This window comes from Pelecanus crispus, chromosome 3 (assembly GCF_030463565.1).
Source record: "Pelecanus crispus isolate bPelCri1 chromosome 3, bPelCri1.pri, whole genome shotgun sequence".
In the NCBI taxonomy this organism is placed as follows: domain Eukaryota; kingdom Metazoa; phylum Chordata; class Aves; order Pelecaniformes; family Pelecanidae; genus Pelecanus; species Pelecanus crispus.
The window spans coordinates 52,742,850-52,764,657 of NC_134645.1; the positions used below are offsets into that span (position 1 = coordinate 52,742,850).

The following is a 21,808-nucleotide window of genomic DNA, read 5'->3' on the forward strand; positions in this document are numbered from 1 at the left end:
TGCAGCAGAGCATTGCAGTTGTGGCTCACATTGCACCTTACCGTGGTTATCACGGCTCCCCTGCAGAACCAGGGCAGAAGCATAAATTAACGTAGCAACCTGCTCTTCTAATAGAGCTCTGTTTCCTGTGGTACAGAAGCTATTTTAGGTAGCTATATATTACACTACAGCCCACAATCCATAGAGTGTGTTTAAATGTTGTTTACTCTAAGTAGACAACTGTTGTCACTAAAGGAAGTAAGGATAGGAAGCAGTGTGAAAACTAGAGAAAATTTGGTGTGGGGAGGGCCTACATCACTTGTCTATCTGGTTGACAGCAGTTCATCTAAGTAAATAATGTAATTTATTACCTGAATTTAAAAGGAGTGGAACATCCTTATCTTCTATGGCCACAAATCCATTTGTGGATGATCAGCACTTCTGAATTGCATCTATTTATTCAGGAAAATCAATAGGTTATGTCTCATATAATAAACATACCCCAACCCTTTAAATTTATTTATTATATGTTTAGTTTTGGAAGATAGCTGTGCCTTCTCCCTGTGTGTCTCCAGTCAAAAAGACATGATGGTGTATTTGGTGCATAGATTGTTTTTCTTTCACCTGCTAATGAAGTTGGCTCCTTCCCACCTGTTTTTTGCTAGGCTTTCATTTTTTTCCCCTCCATCTCTCTTTTCATCTCCTCCCCCAGGGATTCAGTGTATTAGAATTAGAAAAGATAAGAATCCATATAAAAGGATATTAGTTAAAGAAAGTGAAATCATTTTAAATGTAAGCTAATGCTTTAAGCCTCTGAGTGCTACCAGACATCTTAGAGAAAAATAGATGTAATCAGTTCAATTTTTTTCCTTTTCAATGATTAACTGGTTGGGGCAGAAAAAGTGTATTTCCATACACTAAAAGTGCAGGAGGATTTTCTGTTGCTGTCTTTCGCTCCTCTAATCTCTACTTGTTTTTCTTGGTCTGTCACTTGTATGTTCTGTTAGGAAAGCTTGTTTTCTGCTGTCTGAAAAACTGAAGAGAATCAAATGGTATCCAAATGATTTATTAGCATTTCTCTCTAAGTTATTTGCAGTATGATGTGAAATATACAAAGTAAATATACCAGATATACCAGTTGGTGGCATATGCACAGACTGAAAGGAAGAGAATGTGATAGTGCAATTTTTCATACCTAAAATTTTGATCAATACAGGGGACATACAAGGCAGATAGTGATACAATGGCCTGTAACCTAGCCAGAAGAGCGACAAAACACTCTCTTGTCTGTTTTATTCTGTGAAGAAGGATCAATGCTACAATATGAGGAGTCAGGTTGTGCTAGCAGCTCCTTGCCAACCTGCATTGGCCAGGGCATAGGCAGAATCAAACTGAATGATCCTTGAAGGTGACATTAAGTGTGGCATGTTGTAATTATTAATATCAAAACAACCTTACCCAAAAAAGACTAAATTCTGGTCTTGTCTTACTAATTAATTATTAATTATGTTATTAATTACATTACTAATTATTACTCAGTGGGATTTTTACTATCAGCAACAGTAAACTTCATTTACTACCAGGTAAGTCTGACGCAGGCCACAAAACCAACACTGTTACCTGCTCTGTTCTTTTGCTGCTCAGTTTGTTTGAATTGTTTTATGGTAGCTTAGTATGTGTCAACAGGTATAGTTTTAGAAATCTTGACCCTTTCCAAGCATTCCAGAGGGCAGTGCCCACTTCCCATTTGGTATGTGATGACAACTGGTGGGACCCAATTAAAAGTTTGTGCTGATGAACTTATGTGGTTTATCATGACCAGACAGATTTCGTTTTCTGCCTTCCTGCATCTTACTCATTGCACTGGAGATTTTGGATAGGACATACTCTACAGAAGCTTTGCATCAAGAGATCTGCATTAACATGCCATTGACTTAAATTGTTAAAAAGTAATCTATATGACTAATACCTTTTCAGCTGCACTGTAAGAGCCTTGATGCCCACACTGCCATCTCTGAAGCCCAGATAAACTCAGCTGCATGCTACAGCATGCACAAGGCTCTTGGAAGGCCTCACAAAGCAGTGGTTTTGTAGTTCATTGTACCAGCTGATATACAAGGCCGCAGACCCCATGGAAGTTGTATGTGTTTCAGTTTGGGAAAAACCTCTGTACACCTTTGAGAGTCATGTGATCAGAGAGGGGAATATAATTAGAGAAAGAAGGGGTGTGATGACTCAGTAGGCAGTCCCAAATAAAAAGAAATGTAGTCAATGTGTAAGTAGTGAAGTCTTCACAAGAAAAGAAAATATCCTTTTGGTATCCAGACAAAGTAGCCAGCGCTGTAGTAATTTTGTAGTAACCGTACAGTGGCATTGGAAAAATAAATATGAGACGTCAAAGCAATATGACCTTCTCTTACAGAATCCCATCATAACAACTTGTTTTATACCCAGTGCAAGGGATGGTCTTCATGAACAGTATTTTGAATGTTTATGCTAGCTGCTATGTGAACGTACTCAAACCTTTTGCAAACACTAACTCATTAGGCTTCACACCTGGCTAATAATGAAAAATACTTAATGCATTTTACAAATGGTAAAACTGAGTGGCTGACCGGCTCCCAGCTACCTGGAAAATGACTGGAAGTGTTGAGAGGGGAACCTGGCTGTCCTGACAAGAATGTCTCTCTCTGCTCTCCCAAGCTGAGTGGTATCAAGTTTGTTTGCAACCCTGAATTTTATTCTAGGCTCACAATACTTTAGCAGACTTGGGCTGAAGTAATTTGCACAATCTGCTCCCCTTCCATCTGCTAGGAAGATTCATCTGGCAATTAACCCAGGCTGTGGATTTTTTTCTTGTTCATTATCTTCCTCAATGACCTACCAGGGTTGCTTGTTGAACCCAGACCCTCAGGAAATGTGTCCCTCTTTCCCAAGGTCTTCCCACGTGTATCTTCTGGGGTCTCCAGTGCTGGTGTTTTGCCTACTGAAATTGGCGATTGCCCTGAACGCTAGAGAAAGGAAGCACTACAGACTATGTCAGGACATAAGCAGGGGCTGGATTAGGTGACTCCAGAGGCTCTTTCCCATCAAGCTTTAATTCTGTGACTCTGTTAATAGGCAGCTGAACTGGAACAGGAAATATTTGCCTTCCTAGCTGAATATTGGTACAGGAAGGAAGTCAAGGTTGGAGGGGGACAAAGACTTCTGAAGTATTGGCTAACAGAAAGTGACCCTCTGGAATACCCAAGAAGCAAATCATTGGAAGGCTTGTAAGGCAAGGAGCAAACAGATGATTTATACAGATGGGGAAGTGGGGAGAGTGAAAACTGAGTCTCCTGGCAAAGCTATAGCGTCTGCTTTAATAGCCAAAAATACTACAGAGTTTCTTCGCACCTAGGCTCATCTCCTTGTCAACATGCTGTGACCCATACAACTCTGTATTTATGCGGAAGGATGTTAGCAGCAAGTGCTCACTTCTGTTTGCATGTTTAGGTTTAGCAAAATTCTTGATTTTTTGAAAAAATAAGCAGGAAAAGAGGAGGCTGTGCGGTAAAGCAGTAGCTTTAACTGATGAGATGAACTATTTTTTTTTTCTCAGTCTTGTTATTTCATTTTTAACTTTCAACAGATCTAATCAGGGCTGCAACTGAGAAACCAGTGCTTTCTTCTAGCTGCTGCTTAGTTGAGTTCACTGAAGGAAAAAGCTCTGGTACATTTAACTCATTGTAGCTGCCTTTCACTTTAAATATTGATGTTAAGTGCATTTCTTCTGAATCTGAATTAATCTCAACATTAGACCTGTGTAACTGGAGATGTGGTAACAAAGTGCTAGCCATTAGTGCAGTGCAGTAAATATTCCCTGCAGCCTTCAGGACAGTAATTTCCCCTGCCCCCTGCTGCAACTTCAATTTCTTTTTTCCTTCCTTCCTCCCCTCTTGGACACTGCATCTGAATTTCTTGACTTCAGGTTTCTTGGCCCCTTGCACCCATGGTGTATTTGCAGATCTTTCTGTGATATCATGGTGGGTGGGAGCTACAGTCATCTTCCTCCAACATAGTCACTGACCACGCAGTTGCTTATATCTGTATCATCTGCATCAGCAGTGTCAAGCCCATTTCTGCCAAAATAAATGAGCTGTAGCAGTCATTGTTAGTGTTGTTAAGTTAGATTTATTATAACAATAAAGTAACATGAGCAAGTGTAAGCGAACATGAGGTACTTACCCTGAGCATAAAAAATCATGAGGGTTTGGTACAGTATGTGCCACTTCTGCTGCTGCCCTGGGAGGCAATGTTCTCTGCCCTCCATCCCCAGTATATCTGAACACTTTTATTGGGCCTAAGGTTATAATAGGTCAGAATTACTTTGAAAATGGTGCCTGAGCTCCAGTGTCATTTAGGCAGTTTTTAAAATTCTCCCCCATCATGCTTCTCTCTAGAAGATGAGCTGCTTGCCTTCAGCTCTACCAGGCAGCTCTTCTTTTGACTCTCCCAGACCAAGCAGGAGTTAACACATTCGTGTTTTCCAAATCTTGTTTATATTCATCAGCCATACACACTTTTTAAAAGTGTTTTTTTCCTTGTTTCTACTATGTGTTTTATTGCCTTGAGGTAATTTGTTACTAATGCAGATTAATCCTTCAATTAATTATAGTCAGTTAGTTATCTGGCTTCTAAACATCTCCTCTGCCCTCCTCCCAAAACTAGCACACCAGTTTCATGGTTACAGTGTTCTTATGTTTTCTTATATTTTTCTTGTGATGTGGCTATATTTAATCTGGGAAAAGGGAAGAGTCAGGCTGCGGGGCAGTGTGACACAGGTTTTGGTAATGAAAGGATCCTTTTTTTGCACAAATGGGCTTCCTAGGAGCAGTGAAGCTACCTGTGTGATAAGGTACAAAAACTACATAAGGGTTGCAGAGTCTGTCCTGCCTTAACAGGTATTTAATTATAACAATGAATATTAATTAGTAGGTACTCATCATAGTAGAAGAGATCCAAAGCCTGAGTCACAGACATAAGCAAGTAACAGTTCTCCTTACCCTCAATGGACATTGTCCTCCTCTGCGCCCAGGTTGAATTATGTTCTTGGTGTCTTTGTGTTTGGTGATGCATAACCTTCATCATCCCTTAGTCAGAGGAACCAGCTGCCGCTCGTACCCCCATGAAACACTGTGGCAAGAGCTGAGTGAAACACCTTATATTGAATCCATATTACGCAAGCTTCTTTGGCTACTTTTCTTTTTACAAAAGTGAAATTCCTGACAGTTTTACTGGAAGCACTAATCTGTTTCAGAGGAACCATAACTGATTGATGTTTTCATGGGTGAGTTAGGCAAATAACTGATGATGATTGCTGAGTTTTGCCTTGAGATTTAGGTTCAGTTAAATGTGACACTTGCAAGATTCATCAGTGAATACAGCCAAGGGAACCAAAGTGGGAGAGAAAAAAGCACGCTCCAATGCCTTGAGAATGTGTGTTTTGTGCATATTTCTCCTGCAAAGTATAGCAGTGGTGTCTCCAAGTGGTGCAAATATACAATCAAAAAGGTGGTTCTACTCAAGCTAAAAAGATGGGGAGTGGCAAGTTGAGCCCATTTGCCTTGCACCACAGTCCATGCCAAACGCCTAAGAACAGCCATACCCATTCAGAGTAAGGGTCCCTCCAGCCAAATATCTCATCTCCACCATTGGCCATGAAAGGAGTGCTGGAGGAAACAGCATGTATGACACTCCTTCCCAAACACACCAAAACTGGACCCCAAGTATCACTGTAAACAGTTTGTAACAAGACTCTTGAATGAACCAGTCATGTTGGTCCTTCACATTCTGCATAGTCCAGACTTGCTGTGTCTTTTTTTTCTGAAGTGCAGCTTGTTGAACCATTTCTTTTCCTCAAATTTTCAGTTGTGTTGGAAGTAGAAGGCGGGTGTGGTGTGTATTGGCTACGCAGACCATCTCAACACTCATTCGATTTACCGTTTTGTTATTACTCCACAGTTTGAGATGCTGACGGGATCGTTACCCTTCCAAGGAAAAGACAGAAAGGAGACAATGGCACTCATTCTCAAGTGAGTACTGCAACTGCTTTTGTTCCTCTAACTGTGAGTTAACTGTACCCCACAGGCAGCCTATAGGTCCTAAGTATATGAAGGGTAGAGAATAATAATGTGCATAATGCATTTTTCAAAGCTACATAAGGCATGAATTTGGTAAGGCACACACAGCTGATAACTGCATGTGGCTCTAAAATTGCCTTCAGAATAAATAGTAGGAATGAATTACTGAGAGGGCCTTACAAAAGAAATGTATCTTACTTTCTGTAATAAAGAATATCATTATCCACACAAAAGTAGGAACGGTCAAATTTCTGCAAGAGAGCTTATGTGTTGTTGTTGCCAAGTTCCAAATCTTTTCCTTTGCAAATTTCCCATTCATTTAATGTTCAGTGCAGACATAAGTATTTGAAGCTTATCTTTGCTCAATATTACATTTTTTCTCTGTAGCAGTGAATCGCCAAGGGAAGATTGATTCTCTTTAATCGATATGTGGTTTAGTATAATTATTTTCCTGAAGTTTTGTTTTGTTTAAATTCCTTTTGATTCCCAAATTTATTCCAGCAAGCTAAAAAAGTAAAAAAATTTCTGTAGAAAAATGACCTATATAGGTTGCAAAAGGTGTTGTGAGATTCATTAGACATACTCGACTTCCAGTGAAGCCAGCGGTAGAACCTTCTTTAACTTCAACAGAACAAGATCAGGTCCTCACTCTGTATTGCATTATGCTTAGGTAGCCTTTGGTCACTAAATTCATGTTTCTGCCCATCCTGACTACTACAATTCCACTTTTTAAACCACAGTGGGATGCAGAAAATTTTTGAAAAATCTATTTTCTTTTCAAGTGTTGTGTTCTTTCAGAGCCAAGCTGGGAATGCCGCAGTTCTTGAGCATAGAAGCCCAGAGCCTGCTGCGAGCCCTCTTCAAAAGGAACCCCTCCAACAGATTAGGTACGTGCGCCCATTTGATTGGGGCATTTGTTATGTGCACTCTGCCTTGTCAGGTGGTGATCATTTCTCTCAGTGCATCTTCCCTGATAGTTATCCCTGTCATTATGCAGCATTTTGCATTCCTTCCCACAGCATAGTGAACCTTGAGCATTTCTAGAGAAATTTGCAAAGAGCACAGGCAAACTGTTGGAATCTGAAGCATGATATTAGCTTGTATTTTATTTTGTCGGTGAAGAGGGAGGGTAAACCACCAGCATTTATGAAGGTTTTAAGATAACTACTGCATATGATAATATAGGGAACTGAGAAACAGGTACCTTTTTAATTCTGTATAATTTAGCTGCAGATCTCAGGTAAGGAGCAAAAGGGAGTAGAATTTGTCTCTCCCATTCTCAAATGTGTTTTGATGATGTCTGGTTCTGTTTGCTGGGAACATTTTGACAGTAGGCTTTCTTCTTTATTACCCTAAATGTATTATCTCCTTTCTTACTCATGTGTTTTCACCATTTGTTAATAATCCTATTTAAATTGTGATAAACTAGACATATTGGGTCATGTATCTCATGCCATCTGTACCTTTGTTTGGGAGTTTTATTAAGAAATTCATTGCATTTGACAAGGTCATGGACAATGCCTGGTGCATGATTTTCATTGCAAATTTGGTCTTTGGTTTTTACATGGAAAAATAAGAACAGTCATATCAAGTGAATGATATGAAGATAATAGGACTGTATTGTTTTTATTTTTAAAATCATATCTAGTTCTGTGAAAAATTTGGGAGGTTTCTTTTTTCCCCGCAGCTCTCATATTCTGCATTTCGGGTGAACAGGGGAAGAAGTTGCTTCTAAAGGAAAGGGACAAACCTTTCCTTCATACCTTTGTTGGGGTTTTTGTGACTTTAGGAGCAGGAGTTTAATCCTTCAATTCTGTAAACTGTATCACAAGGAGAGAGCTGATGGGTCATATTTAAATATGTAGTTGACTGTCATTGCCATGCCTGGGAGTTTTGGCAGCTAATAAATGACTTGTCTTTTAGAGAATGGCATAGACTTGTTAAATATTGAGACTTGTTAAAGCAATTTGCTGTTCTCTCTTGCAACTGTTTATGCTTGTAAGATTATTTCAGATTGGAAGCATAAAGTTAGAAGCAAAAAGCTAAATTACTGAATGGCTTGTTCTGAGATATGGAAAGAGCAAGAGGTGCAAGAGAGGTTCCTCTCTTTCCTTCTTGCAGTACCTACACTCGCTTCTCAAATGCTGGAGATGGTGCTGCGGGAGGTCTGCTGCGTAGTGCTTTTGGTCCTCTGCGTAGCAGTCGCAGCATTAGGGCCAGACAGGTGGCATAGCACGAAGCGCTTGACAGCCCACTCCCATCACCATCTGCCTGAGCGATGGCTCCTGCAGTTTCTAATGGGCACACGTGGGTGTGCACACACACCTGTGGGAGATGGACACTCCGCTCTGTGCCTTTCAGCTTCTGCTTGACCTTTGCATGCTCGGGTAGCTCTGCCCCTTGCTTCGGGTGGGGCAGCGTGTGGGCTACTCCAGCCCTCTGTTTTATACTGAGCACCATCAGACTGTCACGTTTTAGGTGAATGGATGTTTTCTACCTGGCTGCAGCAACTCAGCCAGAGCCCCCACCTCACGCAGAGGTTAGACACGGTGGCTTGGCTGCTTTCCGAGAGAGCCTGGCTCATGCAGACAAGGAGAGTACGGAGCAGGCTCCCTCTCGCTGTGACCGCTGGGGAGAGCAGGAGCCGAGAGCCCTTGCCCTGTGCAGGGACCAGGGGACAACCCAACCTCCCACAGGGCTGGGCGCGAATGGGGAGCCAGTCCCTCAGCACACTGCTGTGGCCCCTCTCCTCCCTGGGGGACACCCGCACTGCCTGCCGAGGGAATGCCCTCCCATAGGTTTTACCTCTTGACCTAAATGGTAGCTCTTGGAGTCCGATATGTGTAGAGATGATAGTGCAAAACCACATTTTCCCAGCAGGTTTCAATTGCTCTCAAGCAATTTGCTTGACATTAGAGAAAATTAGAGTCTTGGGATTTCTAGGTTTAATCTACGTTCAGAAAAATAAGATGCTGCAACAAATATAAACTTTTCCCCACTCCACCCCTCTGTTCCTTTCTGCTGTTTCCTGCCTGTCTCCATCTCTTGGTTTTGTTCTGCTCTGCTCGTTTTGTGGCTTCCCACAAGCTGCTATCCATCCAAAATGGGGCTCCACTGAAGTCAGTGGGATTTTCTGGATACTGACCCTTAATTAAAATGCTACTCACTAAAATAAGCAAAGTTGCTTAGTTTTAGCCATGACAGTTCTAGCCCCCATATCGTCTCCCTTCTCATAATGGGGAATTGCTAAGGGCCAAGGTTTTAAACCTGAGGTTTATTGAAATACTGGGAAGAAGTCAGTAGGTAAAAGGACTACTTCAACTTTGTGGATTTTAGCTTTTTCTGGGAAAGGAATAATAGTCTGAAGTTAAAAGAAAAGTAGGCTTAGACATCCTATTTTGAAAAATCTTTGGAAAATTAGTGAAGCATGCTAAAATAAATGAACCATATTATGGATCAAACACTTGTTTTCAGCCATTGTTTCAGAAGTTTGCAAATCTGGAAAGTGTTTGTATTTAGTTCCAAAGTGTTTTTAACATTGGCAAGATGAAAGATGCTGAGTCCCGAAAATCCTTTTATTCTGGCTACCATCTTGCTTTTGCTCTTTGATTTTGATATCTTAACAAATAGAAGTAAAGATTAATGGACATTTGAAACTTTGTTTTGAAGCTTTGGATTATTAATGGAAAGAAATATTAGAGTTGAAGAGAGATAATCAGAGAAGGCAGAGAAGGAATTTAGTAATCCAGTTTACCTCATTCTATTTTTAAGTCTGGTGCCCATATTAATGCTTTAGAACAAATTTTTAAGGAATGGTGTGCTGGTTTTGGCTGGGATAGAGTTAATTTTCTTCATAGTAGCTGGTATGGGGCTATGTTTTGGATTTGTGCTGGAAACAGTGTTTATAATACAGGGAAGTTTTAATTGCTGCTGAGCAGTGCTTACACAGAGTCAGGGTCTTTTCTGCTTCTCACCCCACCCCACCAGCGAGTAGGCTGGGGGTGCACAAGAAGTTGGGAGGGGACACAGCCGGGACAGCTGACCCCGACTGACCAAAGGGACATCCCACACCATGTGACATCATGCCCAGCAATAAAAAGCCGAGGGAAGAAGGAGGAAGAGGGGGATGTTCAGAGTGATGGTGTTTGTCTTCCCAAATAACTGCTGTGTGTGATGGAGCCCTGCTTTCCTGGAGATGGCTGAACCCCTGCCTGCTGATGGGAAGTGGTGAAGGAATTCCTTGTTTTGCTTTGCTTGCGCGCACGGCTTTTGCTTTACCTATTAAACTGTCTTTATCTCAACCCATGAGTTTTCTCACTTTTACCCTTCCGATTCTCTCCCTCATCCCACTGTGAGGGGAGTGAGCGAGCAGCTGTGTTGTGCTTAGTTGCTGGCTAGGGTTAAACCATGACAAATGGAAAGTCTTCCTTCTTTTGGCATCCCTTGTTATGGGTGCTGTCTGTTCTTTTCTGAGCCTACACACTCTGCTGTACAAATAGTCTGCATAGTCTTTCAAATTCTTAAAAGGAACTAACTGGAATATCCAGGCAAACAAGGAGTAAGCATCTTGGAAAGGAAATTGTATGATGAAGATGTTAGTTCATTACATTGCCAGGAACTTAAGCAAGGGGCTAATTCTAACTTGCCCTAAGGCCTGGATCTACTCAGGTTGGTAAATGAATGTAAAGAGCATTTCAGGAACTCCCTACACTGCTGAGCTGTATAAAGGTCTCAGAGTCCTTATAATTGAGAAGCTTGGACAAGAAATTACAGAGTAAAAGCATGCACCAGTAGATTCAGAGAAAAAAACAAAGAAATAGTTATTATTTCCTTAATCCCATATTCTCAGAGAAGATACATTCTGCTTTGGCACATAGAAAACTTTGGTTTTCAATTTTATAAGATGATGAGTTTTGAAAAACAAGTTTCACCTTTGTCAGAGTGACCGTATATCTTTCTTGTAAACCTTAGGAACACATTTCAAAAAATCTAGGCCACTAAAAATACTCTGAAGCTGTGGAATCGCTAAAATTCTATTATCTGAAACTAAAAATCTGGAAACTCTTTCTGCTCTTTTTGAATATCTAAATAATCAACTTTCAAATTTCACAGGTCTCCCTTTTTCCCCTTAATATATTTCAAGGCTCACATTGTCCATAATGATTCAACAATCAAAACCAATTACAAATAAAACATTCTACTGTTACTGCTCGCAGACACTTTTATTACAGGCATAAAGCAATCTTAGATAATCAGGTTCTCACTTATTAACATGAGGCTGCTTTTATATAAAACCTTGCACTCTGTAATGTGTTTAAACTGGCAATTTGATCTGAAAGCATTATTTATCTTCTCGGACCCTTGTGGGACTGGATGTCATGTAGGAATATTTGCAGGCAGTAAGTTTGATTGTGTTGATTATTTTTTACGGATAGGTTTGATTACTAAATTGAAGTTAAAGTGAAGTTAAAAAAACAACCAGAAACCTAGAGAAAGGTGAAAGGTTTGTGGTCATGTGGTGTGCCATTCTGTGCTGCACTTCAGCAGTCTGCTAAATACCATCTCTATGCCAAGAAATGTTCATGCCCATGAAACAGGACTTTCCAGTTACTCCCCTGCTCCTCTTTTCTCCATGAAAGCACTCCTCTTTCTAGTACCACTGTAGATTTGCAGATGGTAGACGAATGGCTGAAACGTGCTAAGCAAATCCAGAGAGACTCCACCATAAGCACCGGCACCAAACCTCTCCCATGGACTTCTGCAGCGGGGACAGTGTTGCCCCTCTGGGCTCCCAGAGCTGTCCCCAGTTGAGGACAGAACCAGGCCACACGTCGCTGCCTGTGGCCACAGCACGTGGCCTGAGGGAGCTGTGGGCTACAGCAGCAGGTATCATGGCAGGGAAGATTAGGGAATAAAAACTGCAAGAAGCGCTGAACCTTCTCCATGGTGTAAAATCAGCTGCTGAGAACTGGAAGTCCTTCACTCTTTGCAGAATTAAGTTGTTACCGTCCTAAATCTCTTTAATACATTAAACTAACCAGAGATGGAGTCAAGCCCTGGCACAACAATGTATTCTCTCTGTGCCAGAGCTCTGAGGTGGCCCCAAGTGGGAAATGCAAATTTTTCAAACAAATGCCTGTGTCAACTGCATGCTGCCTTCCTTACTGAATACTGCAGTCCTCCACTGATGGAAGCAGCTATGGGTGGGCTTTTCCTTGGTTCTGATTTCTGTGGTTTTGTGAAAAAAAGAACGCTAACAGTAGCAAAAAGTGTGGCTTTCAAATGGATCATCTGAAAAAGGCGGATCATTCCCATCACACAATGATGTGTCCATAAGCCTACAAAAAAGGAGAAAGGGAAACAGTGGGGAAGGGACAAAGCAGAGCAGATTGAATTCATCAGCAGTTATCCTCACTCTAGGAATGCTACCAGTAGCTTATAATGTCTTTAGCATTTATCCGAGTCCTTCAAAATCAGTTTGGCACTTGGGTTTCATCCTTATGTAGTAAAGAGCAACTACTGCACATTACAGTTTCCAGTCACCACCACTGAACGCAAGACATTTTTCACAGATATTTCTTCTCTGAAGAGTTGCTTAATGTCATTCTCTTCAGAGTAACTGTGTTGGTTTCACATTTCTGTTGGCATTGCTAAAATCAGAATGAGTCTGCCAAGGGTATCTAGTGCAGACTTTAGACTGTGTCTTGAAAAAACATGCTGAGAAAGACATAGAACAAGTCTTATTACTATCTAAGTCTTAGTATTTTCTTGTTCAGTACTTAGGGGCCATAAGCAGCTGCCTGGGGAAGAGTAAAAATAGGGTAAGCATACATGATACTTCACCCAAATTCTCTCCCAGTCTACACCTGCTTTAAGCTCAAGCAAGGGGTTTCCTGAACCTCTTGTGGTTTGTCGATGAAGTAATCTTCAACAGATTTCATTTCAACATATTTTTCTGGTCGTCCCTTGAACCCATATAAATATTTTGCATCCACATCATTTTTTTCCAAGGAATTCTATGTCACACAACTATCTTTTGCCTGAGGAAACATCTCCAGACTGTTCTGAACCTGAGTCCTGCTAGCACCATTTAATAACCTATATTATTGTACTGGAAAAGATGTGGAAGAGTTAATCCCTACCCTCTCATTCCAAATAATCATGACTTTTTAGGTCTCTATTGTATACCCCCTCAGTCATCTCTTTCCAGGTTGAAAAGTCAGTCATTCCATACTATTCCTTGTTGCCCTTCTTTGATTTTTCCAACCTTTAATAAATGCGCCCTTTTATAGGTGAGGGTGCCAACTACATTCCATACTCAAGCTGTAGGTGTACAACAGACTTACACAGTGACAATGTAATGATGTTCTCCCTTTTGTCCTCTTTTCTCCTTCTAAGATTTGATTTCATGTTGTGTTTCCCTAGAACTGTACATCACAACCCAAGGACCTCACTCCTGAGGGGGGGATGATCACCTCTGAGCACATAATTTTGTATGGTGGGCTAGGATTGTTTATCCTCAAGTGCATCACTTACATTTGTCTATACTGTAAGATTACCAGGATGGTGAAGTAATCAGAAGAACATTCCTCTTGCGTTATTATCCAGCAGGCCTGAGAGACAATCCTGCATGTTATATTCACAAAGTGTTTGCCTTTTGTATCCATTCATCAGTGAATGTTAAACAGGCTGTAGAAAGCCGTTCCTGATCAGTACGTTTTGGCAAACATCGGTAATGTCTTGTACACAAGGAAAGTAGATGTCACATTTTACAAAAGCTTGAGTTGACAAGACCTTTCTAAAGCTGTTTGTAATGTTGATCTTCAGAAAGTACAAATACTGCATATAAAAAGCTGAGTCCTCTGAGGTGCTGAGTGCCTTTTGCAAGGTGTTTATGAATCCCAAGTCCTTTTGGGAATAAAGGATGCTCAGCATCCTTGTAAAGAAGTGCTGGGTACCTTTCAGGAACCAATTCCAAAATTGCAATGCAAAGCCTTTGTTTCCAGATGTTATTTCTCCTACTGAAAAATGAAAGGTGCTATTAATTAAGTCAAATCAACCCAAAAAATGGCATGCTAAATCATCTCTGACAGTTGTTTAATTATTACTGAGCACCTGTTGGTTTTTGTGATTGCACTGAAGCAAATAAATTCAACTGAAGGAATAAAAGAGTCAATCTTCAGTGAAGACAGAAGGCAAAAGTAATGAAAGAAGTAGATTCATTACCAGATCTCAGAAGAGTTAACAATATTATCAGTGAAGGAAACATACCACAGAAAGTGATGATTTTGGTACCCAGGCAAATTTGAAGACCGTATTTGAAAAGGGGGAACCTAAAACCCTGGCTTACCTCAAAATATGTGGAGCCCTTTGATATTTTGAGTCTGAACTTACTTGTAGGGCAGCTTTCCCCATCTGTGGAGAATGGGTAATTAGACAAGATTTGAAAGTCAGTGCAGATAGAAGAGCTGCAGCTGGTGGTAGGGAGCAGCAGGAGCCTTGCTGTGGTATCAGGACATCTTGGGGCCTCTCATGGCCTCACTGGTGTGTGCGCTCTGCTGTGGCTGAAATCCCACACCTCGTCTGAAGCCTGAAGAGAGTAGCTATTCAGCCTTGGCACCAGCCTCAGTTAGAGAAAAGTAAAAAACCCTCAGCTATCAGATGTTCATTAATGAAGTGCCATTGTCTGTATTTATGGTTGTTTATATTGTTGGCAGTGGCACGTTCAGGGTTTCTTGACTAGAAGAAATGTTTAGATGGTGACTCTGGCTTTCTCAGAAGAAAAGAGGGGACAGGGAGGAAGGCTGCGGAAGAGATGTCATGCAGCACTCTTCTAAGCATGACTTTATTCTGATTGTTTCATTCTCTTGTCAGGTGCTGGATTCGATGGAGTGGAAGAAATTAAACGTCACCCTTTCTTTGTTACTATAGACTGGAACGTAAGTGGAGCAGCATTTTATTTATTTTTTTTTATTATTTTTCTTAGCTAAATTTTTGAAGACAAACTACCATGCTTAGAAAAAAGATGAAGTGAACTCTAACATAAAGAATCCAGGGGTGAGATCCTTTTAAGTGGGTGCCTATGTCTCTTGCATACATATATACATTTGTTCACATACCCACAAATGAAAGAAACAGAAAGCTGCTTTCAGCATTGCCAGTTTTTCCTAACTGCTTGTCTCTGTTTTGTTTGATGCTGTGGCTTACTACCTGAGGCTATTTGTAGTGTTCTGCAGAATAATTTCCACATTCAGCTCTAATAAACATGATGCATTGATTGTGGGAGCTGGACTGGAGTGAAAATGAGCAGCTTTGAATGAAAGAATTCCTGTAATATTTCAACTGCAAAGGAAACTAGAGCCAAAGGCCTGGGCTTGAAAGAGATATTCCAGAGGGAAGCAATCTGATGCTCTAGGTCCCTCCATCTTTCTGCTTTTAAAGAATCATAGAATCGTAGAATCGTTTAGGTTGGAAAAGACCTTTAAGATCATCCAGTCCAACCATTAACCTACACTACCAAGTCCACACTAAACCATGTCCCAGAGTGCCACGTCTACCCGTTTTTTGAACGCTTCCAGGGATGGTGACTCCACCACCTCTCTGGGCAGCCTGTTCCAATTCTTGACTACCCTTTCCATAAATAAATTTTTCCTAATTTCCAACCTAAACCTCCCCTGGCGCAGTTTGAACCCATTTCCTCTCGTCCTATCGCTAACTACTTGGGAGAAGAGACCAACACCCACCTCACTACAACCTCCTTTCAGGTAGTTGTAGAGAGCAATAAGGTCTCCCCTCAGCCTCCTCTTCTCCAGGCTAAACAACCCCAGTTCCCTCAGCCGCTCCTCATAAGGCCTGTGCTCCAGACCCTTCACCAGCCTTGTTGCCCTTCTCTGGACACGCTCCAGCACCTCAATGTCTTTCTTATATTGAGGGGCCCAAACCTGGACACAGTATTCGAGGTGCAGCCTCACCAGTGCCGAGTACAGGGGAATAATCACCTCCCTGCTCCTGCTGGCCACACCATTCCTGATACAAGCCAGGATGCTGTTGGCCTTCTTGGCCACCTGGGCACACTGCTGGCTCATGTTCAGACACTGCTGGCTCATGTTCCATATTGAAATACTTGTCCCTTCTCACTGAGTTGAGCAAGCTGGGCTAAATGCTAGTTCTATCCTTTCCAATATCAGGGACCTCCAGGAATCCTTTTCTCTCTTGAAATTTTTCGGAGCAGTCCCAGGTCTACTCTTACACATATCTGCCGACAGTAGCTCCAAGGAGCTCCCAGACCTCCAGGCACACCCTTTTCCAGAACACCGCATGGTGCTACTGGGACTGGCTGGGTATTGGCAGAGCTGGTACAGCAGACTGTACAGCAGGTTGTGCTTCTTTATGGTGGGGGAATCATAAATCTTCCAGCAGCTTTGCGGACCCCTTCTTGTCACTTTTGACCTAAATGACCATAGGACAGGATCTGGCCCTTCCGCTATACTGCAATGGGGGCTATAGAAAAGCACAACATAGATGGATTTTCAGAAGAGTGATTTTACATCACTGAGTATACAAGTCAACCAGCCAGAACAGGAAACAGCAACTCCTCTTATAAGTGGTTGATGTTTTATTGAGGTGAGTCATTAATTTAACATCAGCACTCAGAATTGGAACAGCAAACATTTGATCAAATGTAACATGGTTCAAATAAGACATGTCGGACATGATTCACAGAATGGTAAACAAGGATTTATTTTATTGCTATCAGCTACAGCTCATAAAGCTGGCGGTAGAGATTAGCTAAGTATTCAATTTCGACTTGCAACAGGTTAAAGCTTCTCACATTTTCAGCATCATATTTGTTCAAATCAACTTATTTTTAAACAAACCTGGAGACAAACACTTTTCATTCTTGATCTGGACATCTGCCAGTGCATTAGAGCTCCTGTTTGCCACATCCTCTAGAATTTTCTAGTTTAATTTTTTCTGATCTGTGTTATGGTATTGTTACATCTCTTTAATATTTGATCTGAATTCACTCACAAATGCTAGTGTTACAGGTCACATTGATGCAGTTCTCACTATAAATTCTGGTAAAACAGCATGAATGTATGTGACAGAGCCATTCTCAAACCGCTGCCCAGGGCTTTACAGTAAAGCTAATTCCTCTGTGAAAGCACATTTTGTGGTGCCTAGGTGAAAGGCCCACAGAAACATTTATTTTGGAAAAACTCATTAATCTAATTTCAATTGCATGTTGAAGAGTTGGAGTCATTCATAAGCTTCTTAAGAGATGATCAATGAAAGTGGAGAATGAAATTTTTCTTTATGGCCCAGCTGACTTTTAGTCCCACTACATATGTTCTGGAGTCCAGTTTCTCTTTCCTCTTCTGCTTCTTACTAATCGTGAGATTCTGTATAAAGACATTACGTTTATGAAACCATTAAGTGGCCAATGCTGTAAAAGATAATAAAAAATGATTTTATAAGTACATCAGCAATAAAAGGAGAGCCAAGGAGGATCTCCATCCTTTGCTGGATGTGGGGGGGAACATTGTCACCAAGGACAAGGAAAAGGCTGAGGTACTTAACACCTTCTTTGCCTCTGTGTTTAACAGCCAGACTGGTCATCCCCAGGGTATTCAGGCCCTTGAGCTAGAGGATAGGGATGGGGACCAGAATGGAGCCCTCATAGTCCAGGAGGAAGCTGTTAATGACCTGCTATGCCACCTGGATGCTCACAAGTCTATGGGGCCAGATGGGATCCACCCGAGAGTACTGAGGGAGCTGGCAGAGGAGCTTGCCAAGCCACTCTCCATCATCTATCAGCAGTCCTGGTTAACAAGGGAGGTCCCTGATGACTGGAGGCTTGCCAATGTGATGCCCATCTACAAGAAGGGCCAGAAGGAGGACCTGGGAAACTACAGGCCTGTCAGCCTGACCTCAGTGCCAGGAAAGATTATGGAGAGGTTCATATTGAGTGAACTCAACAGGCAAGTGCAGGTCAACCAGGGGATCAGGCCCAGCCAGCATGGGTTCATGAAAGGCAGGTCCTGCTTGACCAACCTGATCTCCTTTTATGTCCTGGTGACCCACCTGGTAGATGATGGAAAGTCTGTGGATGTCATTTACCTGGACTTCAGCAAAGCTTTTGACACCGTCTCCCATAATATTCTCCTTGGGAAGCTGGCAGCTCATGGCTTGGACGGGCGTAGTCTTCGCTGGGTAAAAAACTGGTTGGGTGGCCAAGCCCAAAGAGTAGTGGTAAATGGAGTTAAGTCCAGTTGGCAGCCGGTCACAAGCGGTGTTCCCCAGGGCTCTGTTTTGGGGCCAGCCTTGTTTAATATCTGTATTGATGATCTGGATGAGGGGATTGAGTGCACCCTCAGTAAGTTTGCAGATGACACCAAACTGGGTGGGAGTGTCGATCTGCTTGAGGGTAGGATGGCCCTGCAGAGGGACCTGGACAGGCTGGACCGATGGGCCAAGGCCAACTGTATGAGGTTCAACAAGGCCAAGTGTCGGGTCCTGCACTTGGGTCACAACCACCCCATGCAACGCTACAGGCTTGGGGAAGAGTGGCTGGAAAGCTGCCTGGCCGAAAAGGACCTGGGGGTGCTGGTAGACAGCCAGCTGAAAATGAGCCAGCAGTGTGCCCAGGTGGCCAAGAAGGCCAACAGCATCCTGGCTTGTCTCAGGAATAGTGTGGCCAGCAGGAGCAGGGAGGTGATTGTTCCCCTGTACTCGGCACTGGTGAGGCCGCACCTGGAATACTGTGTCCAGGTTTGGGCCCCTCAATATAAGAAAGACACTGAGGTGCTGGAGCGTGTTCAGAGAAGGGCAACAAGGCTGGTGAAGGGTCTGGAGCACAGGCCTTATGAGGAGCAGCTGAGGGAACTGGGGTTGTTTAGTCTGGAGAAAAGGAGGCTGAGGGGAAACCTTATTGCTCTCTACAACTACCTGAAAGGAGGTTGTAGTGAGGTGGGTGTTGGTCTCTTCTCCCAAGTAGTTAGCGATAGGACGAGAGGAAATGGGTTCAAACTGCGCCAGGGGAGGTTTAGGTTGGAAATTAGGAAAAATTTATTTATGGAAAGGGTGGTCAAGAATTGGAACAGGCTGCCCAGAGAGGTGGTGGAGTCACCATCCGTGGAAGTGTTCAGAAAACGGGTAGACGTGGCACTCTGGGACATGGTTTAGTCTAGTCTACCCTTGATTGTCTTAGAGTAGACTTGGTAGTGTAGGTTAATGGTTGGACTGGATGATCTTAAAGGTCTTTTCCAACCTAAATGATTCTATGATTCTATGATTCTAAGTGAAAAGAAAAAATAGAGACTTCTGAAGAGTTGGGTTCTTTATTATTATTATTTTCTGTATTCCTCTAGTATCTCCACAGTTCTCAGCTTTACAATCAAAATACAGGTCAGGTGCATACATCTTAGCATAATAAGGAGCACTGGAACAGTGAAAGGGTTTCTTCTTCTGTGTTTGCTAGTGGAGCAGCTCAATAACTCGTCACAGAGAAACGAGGCTCTGCATCTTGGAAAGGTTTTCAGCAAAGTCAGTTCTGGACTGTGAGACTCCTCAAGACCACCTTCTCTTATGTTGATTGGTGATTGTTTCAAGCTCAGTTCTTTAGGGAACAATGTCGTGCCTGTCCTAAGGAAGTTGTACAGTCCTCCATCATTTGAAGACAGCCTTATGGATCGGTTAGGGAAGTATCTACCATGAAGAGGCTAGGTATGCTTGAACATGACTTGGAGCTAAAGGTGGATTTAATTGCCTTTTGATGTCTTACCTAGCCCTCTAACTTTGCTGTAAAATGTAGGTGTAAAAAACCATTTTAATCCAACATAATTAGTGCTTATTGTACTGTCTTGGAGACAGATCATTATTACACAGATAAGCTATCATCTTTGTAATATATTTCCTCATTTAATCCTAATTTTACTATCACTCATGGAGATCTTGGGAGGCTTATCTAGTTACAGCGGCAGTATTATATGCATTTCAGAGAGTTGTAAGCCAGCCTGGCCCTGAGATGAAGCCAGGACTTTGCCTTACAATGATCATCCAACCAACTGTTAACATGTTCTCCATGGACAGAAACAGAGCAGGGTCAGAGAACAGAAATGGATCAGGTGCAGGTGTTTAGTGCTGATTTCTGTACTGTTGCAGGAAAGAGTCCCTGATGACCTCATTGTGTTCTTCCATCATGCATACAGAATCTCTTGCATCAATTTGCAGGCAGTCAGCAAACAATTTTGTAGAGGCAGGACATGAGTGTCGATTTATTTTATACCTTGGTAATATAAAGACCTCAGAGAGCAATAGGCAAGCTCTCTTGGAGAGCTTCTGAACTACTTTGGCAGCTATGACAGACAGGACTGCTGCAATTGACAGCACAGGAACTTTCAGTGACTGTAGGAAAATGATCCTCCATCAAGAGCCCCCTTATCATGAAGGGTCAGAATGGGTTAGTATCTTCTAGAAACCCAGTGTGAAACAGGTCTTTTTTTAAGCAAGATTTTTGCTACAAGAATGATGTGATAACCAAGAACAAACCCTCAAGTTTATTCATCTCAGTTGAAAAGAGATTCAAAGCAGAAATGAGTTAGCTGTTTCCTTCCAAGTTGTGTGTCAAGTCTAGATATCGCAGCGATGAAGTCATTAGAATCTCAGACGGAAATGTATAAATTGGATCTTCACATCAGAGTACTATCAGAGCTGTTCTCTTGGGGTTTGGATTGGGGCTTGGTTATTTTCTCTATCACTGAAGTGTTTACCTGTTGGAGCAGTCATTTCCCACTTGTTTCCCATCTTTCACTGTCTTCAAACAGACACAACCAGACAGTGTCTGGTTCTGATGAAGGCAGAAAATACAGTGGAAACAACATATGGAGTGTAAAAAAGCCCCCTGTTATGGTGCTGCAGATGCTCATGCCAAGCACAGTAGTGCTGATAGCGTATGACCACTGCAATAGGTGCAATCCTGGGAAACATGAGTGTGGCCAGAGAATGACCGTCCTCCTCCCATCCTTTCCCATAGCTGCTTTATGTCATTCCCATGTTCCAGTGCACCGTTCTTCAGTACAAATCTCCAGCCACCCTAAGTTTACCTTTTGGTGTATGAGTAGCACTAAATGAACTGTGGACAATCCAAACAGAGTTTTTATGCCCAAACTTAAATTGTGGCATGAGCTAACCTCTGCAAGAGTCTCAGTTTTACAGCTACTGTCACCCAGTAACAAAACCCTAAATTCCTGCTTCCCAGGGTGAAAACTAGGTGGTTTCTGCAAATATCAGTCTTACTGCTCTAAGGCATTCAGTAGGCACTGCAACGCAAATTCAATAGATCCTTTGTTAAACAAATGGACTCTTTCATGATCAAGGCTGGGATTCACAGGAAGGAGATTAGATGTCAAGCACCTTCTGAGTTTTACCTGCTTACTACCATTGCACCCCCTTTTCTCCCTAAGACAAGCAGACCAAAACTGAGTTGACCCCGGATAATTCGTTGTCAGCTCTGAGAAAGCACAGCCTGGTTCCTGATTTTTCTATTACTGTTTCTTCTTTCCAGGTCATGTGTAAAGAATTTCTGGCTTTTCATTGAAAATGAAAAATGAAATCCCTTTTTGCAGACTGCAGCTGGAGGAGTGGATTATAAACAGTAGTTTTGGTTTAGATGACAGGCTAAATTGGAACTAGAGCAAATGACATGC

General features: G+C 42.1%; 1 protein-coding gene across 2 annotated transcripts in view; it reads left to right on the forward strand.

Annotated features, from left to right (window-relative positions):
• Positions 1–21,808, forward strand: part of RPS6KA2 (ribosomal protein S6 kinase A2) — a 320,987-nt gene that overhangs the window by 258,563 nt on the left and 40,616 nt on the right. For both annotated transcript variants that reach the window (XM_075706741.1, XM_075706742.1), the window contains 3 exons: positions 5,983–6,053; positions 6,900–6,988; positions 14,976–15,040. In XM_075706741.1, the coding sequence (XP_075562856.1) occupies positions 5,983–6,053; positions 6,900–6,988; positions 14,976–15,040 (225 nt within the window). The remainder of the gene's footprint in view (positions 1–5,982; positions 6,054–6,899; positions 6,989–14,975; positions 15,041–21,808) is intronic.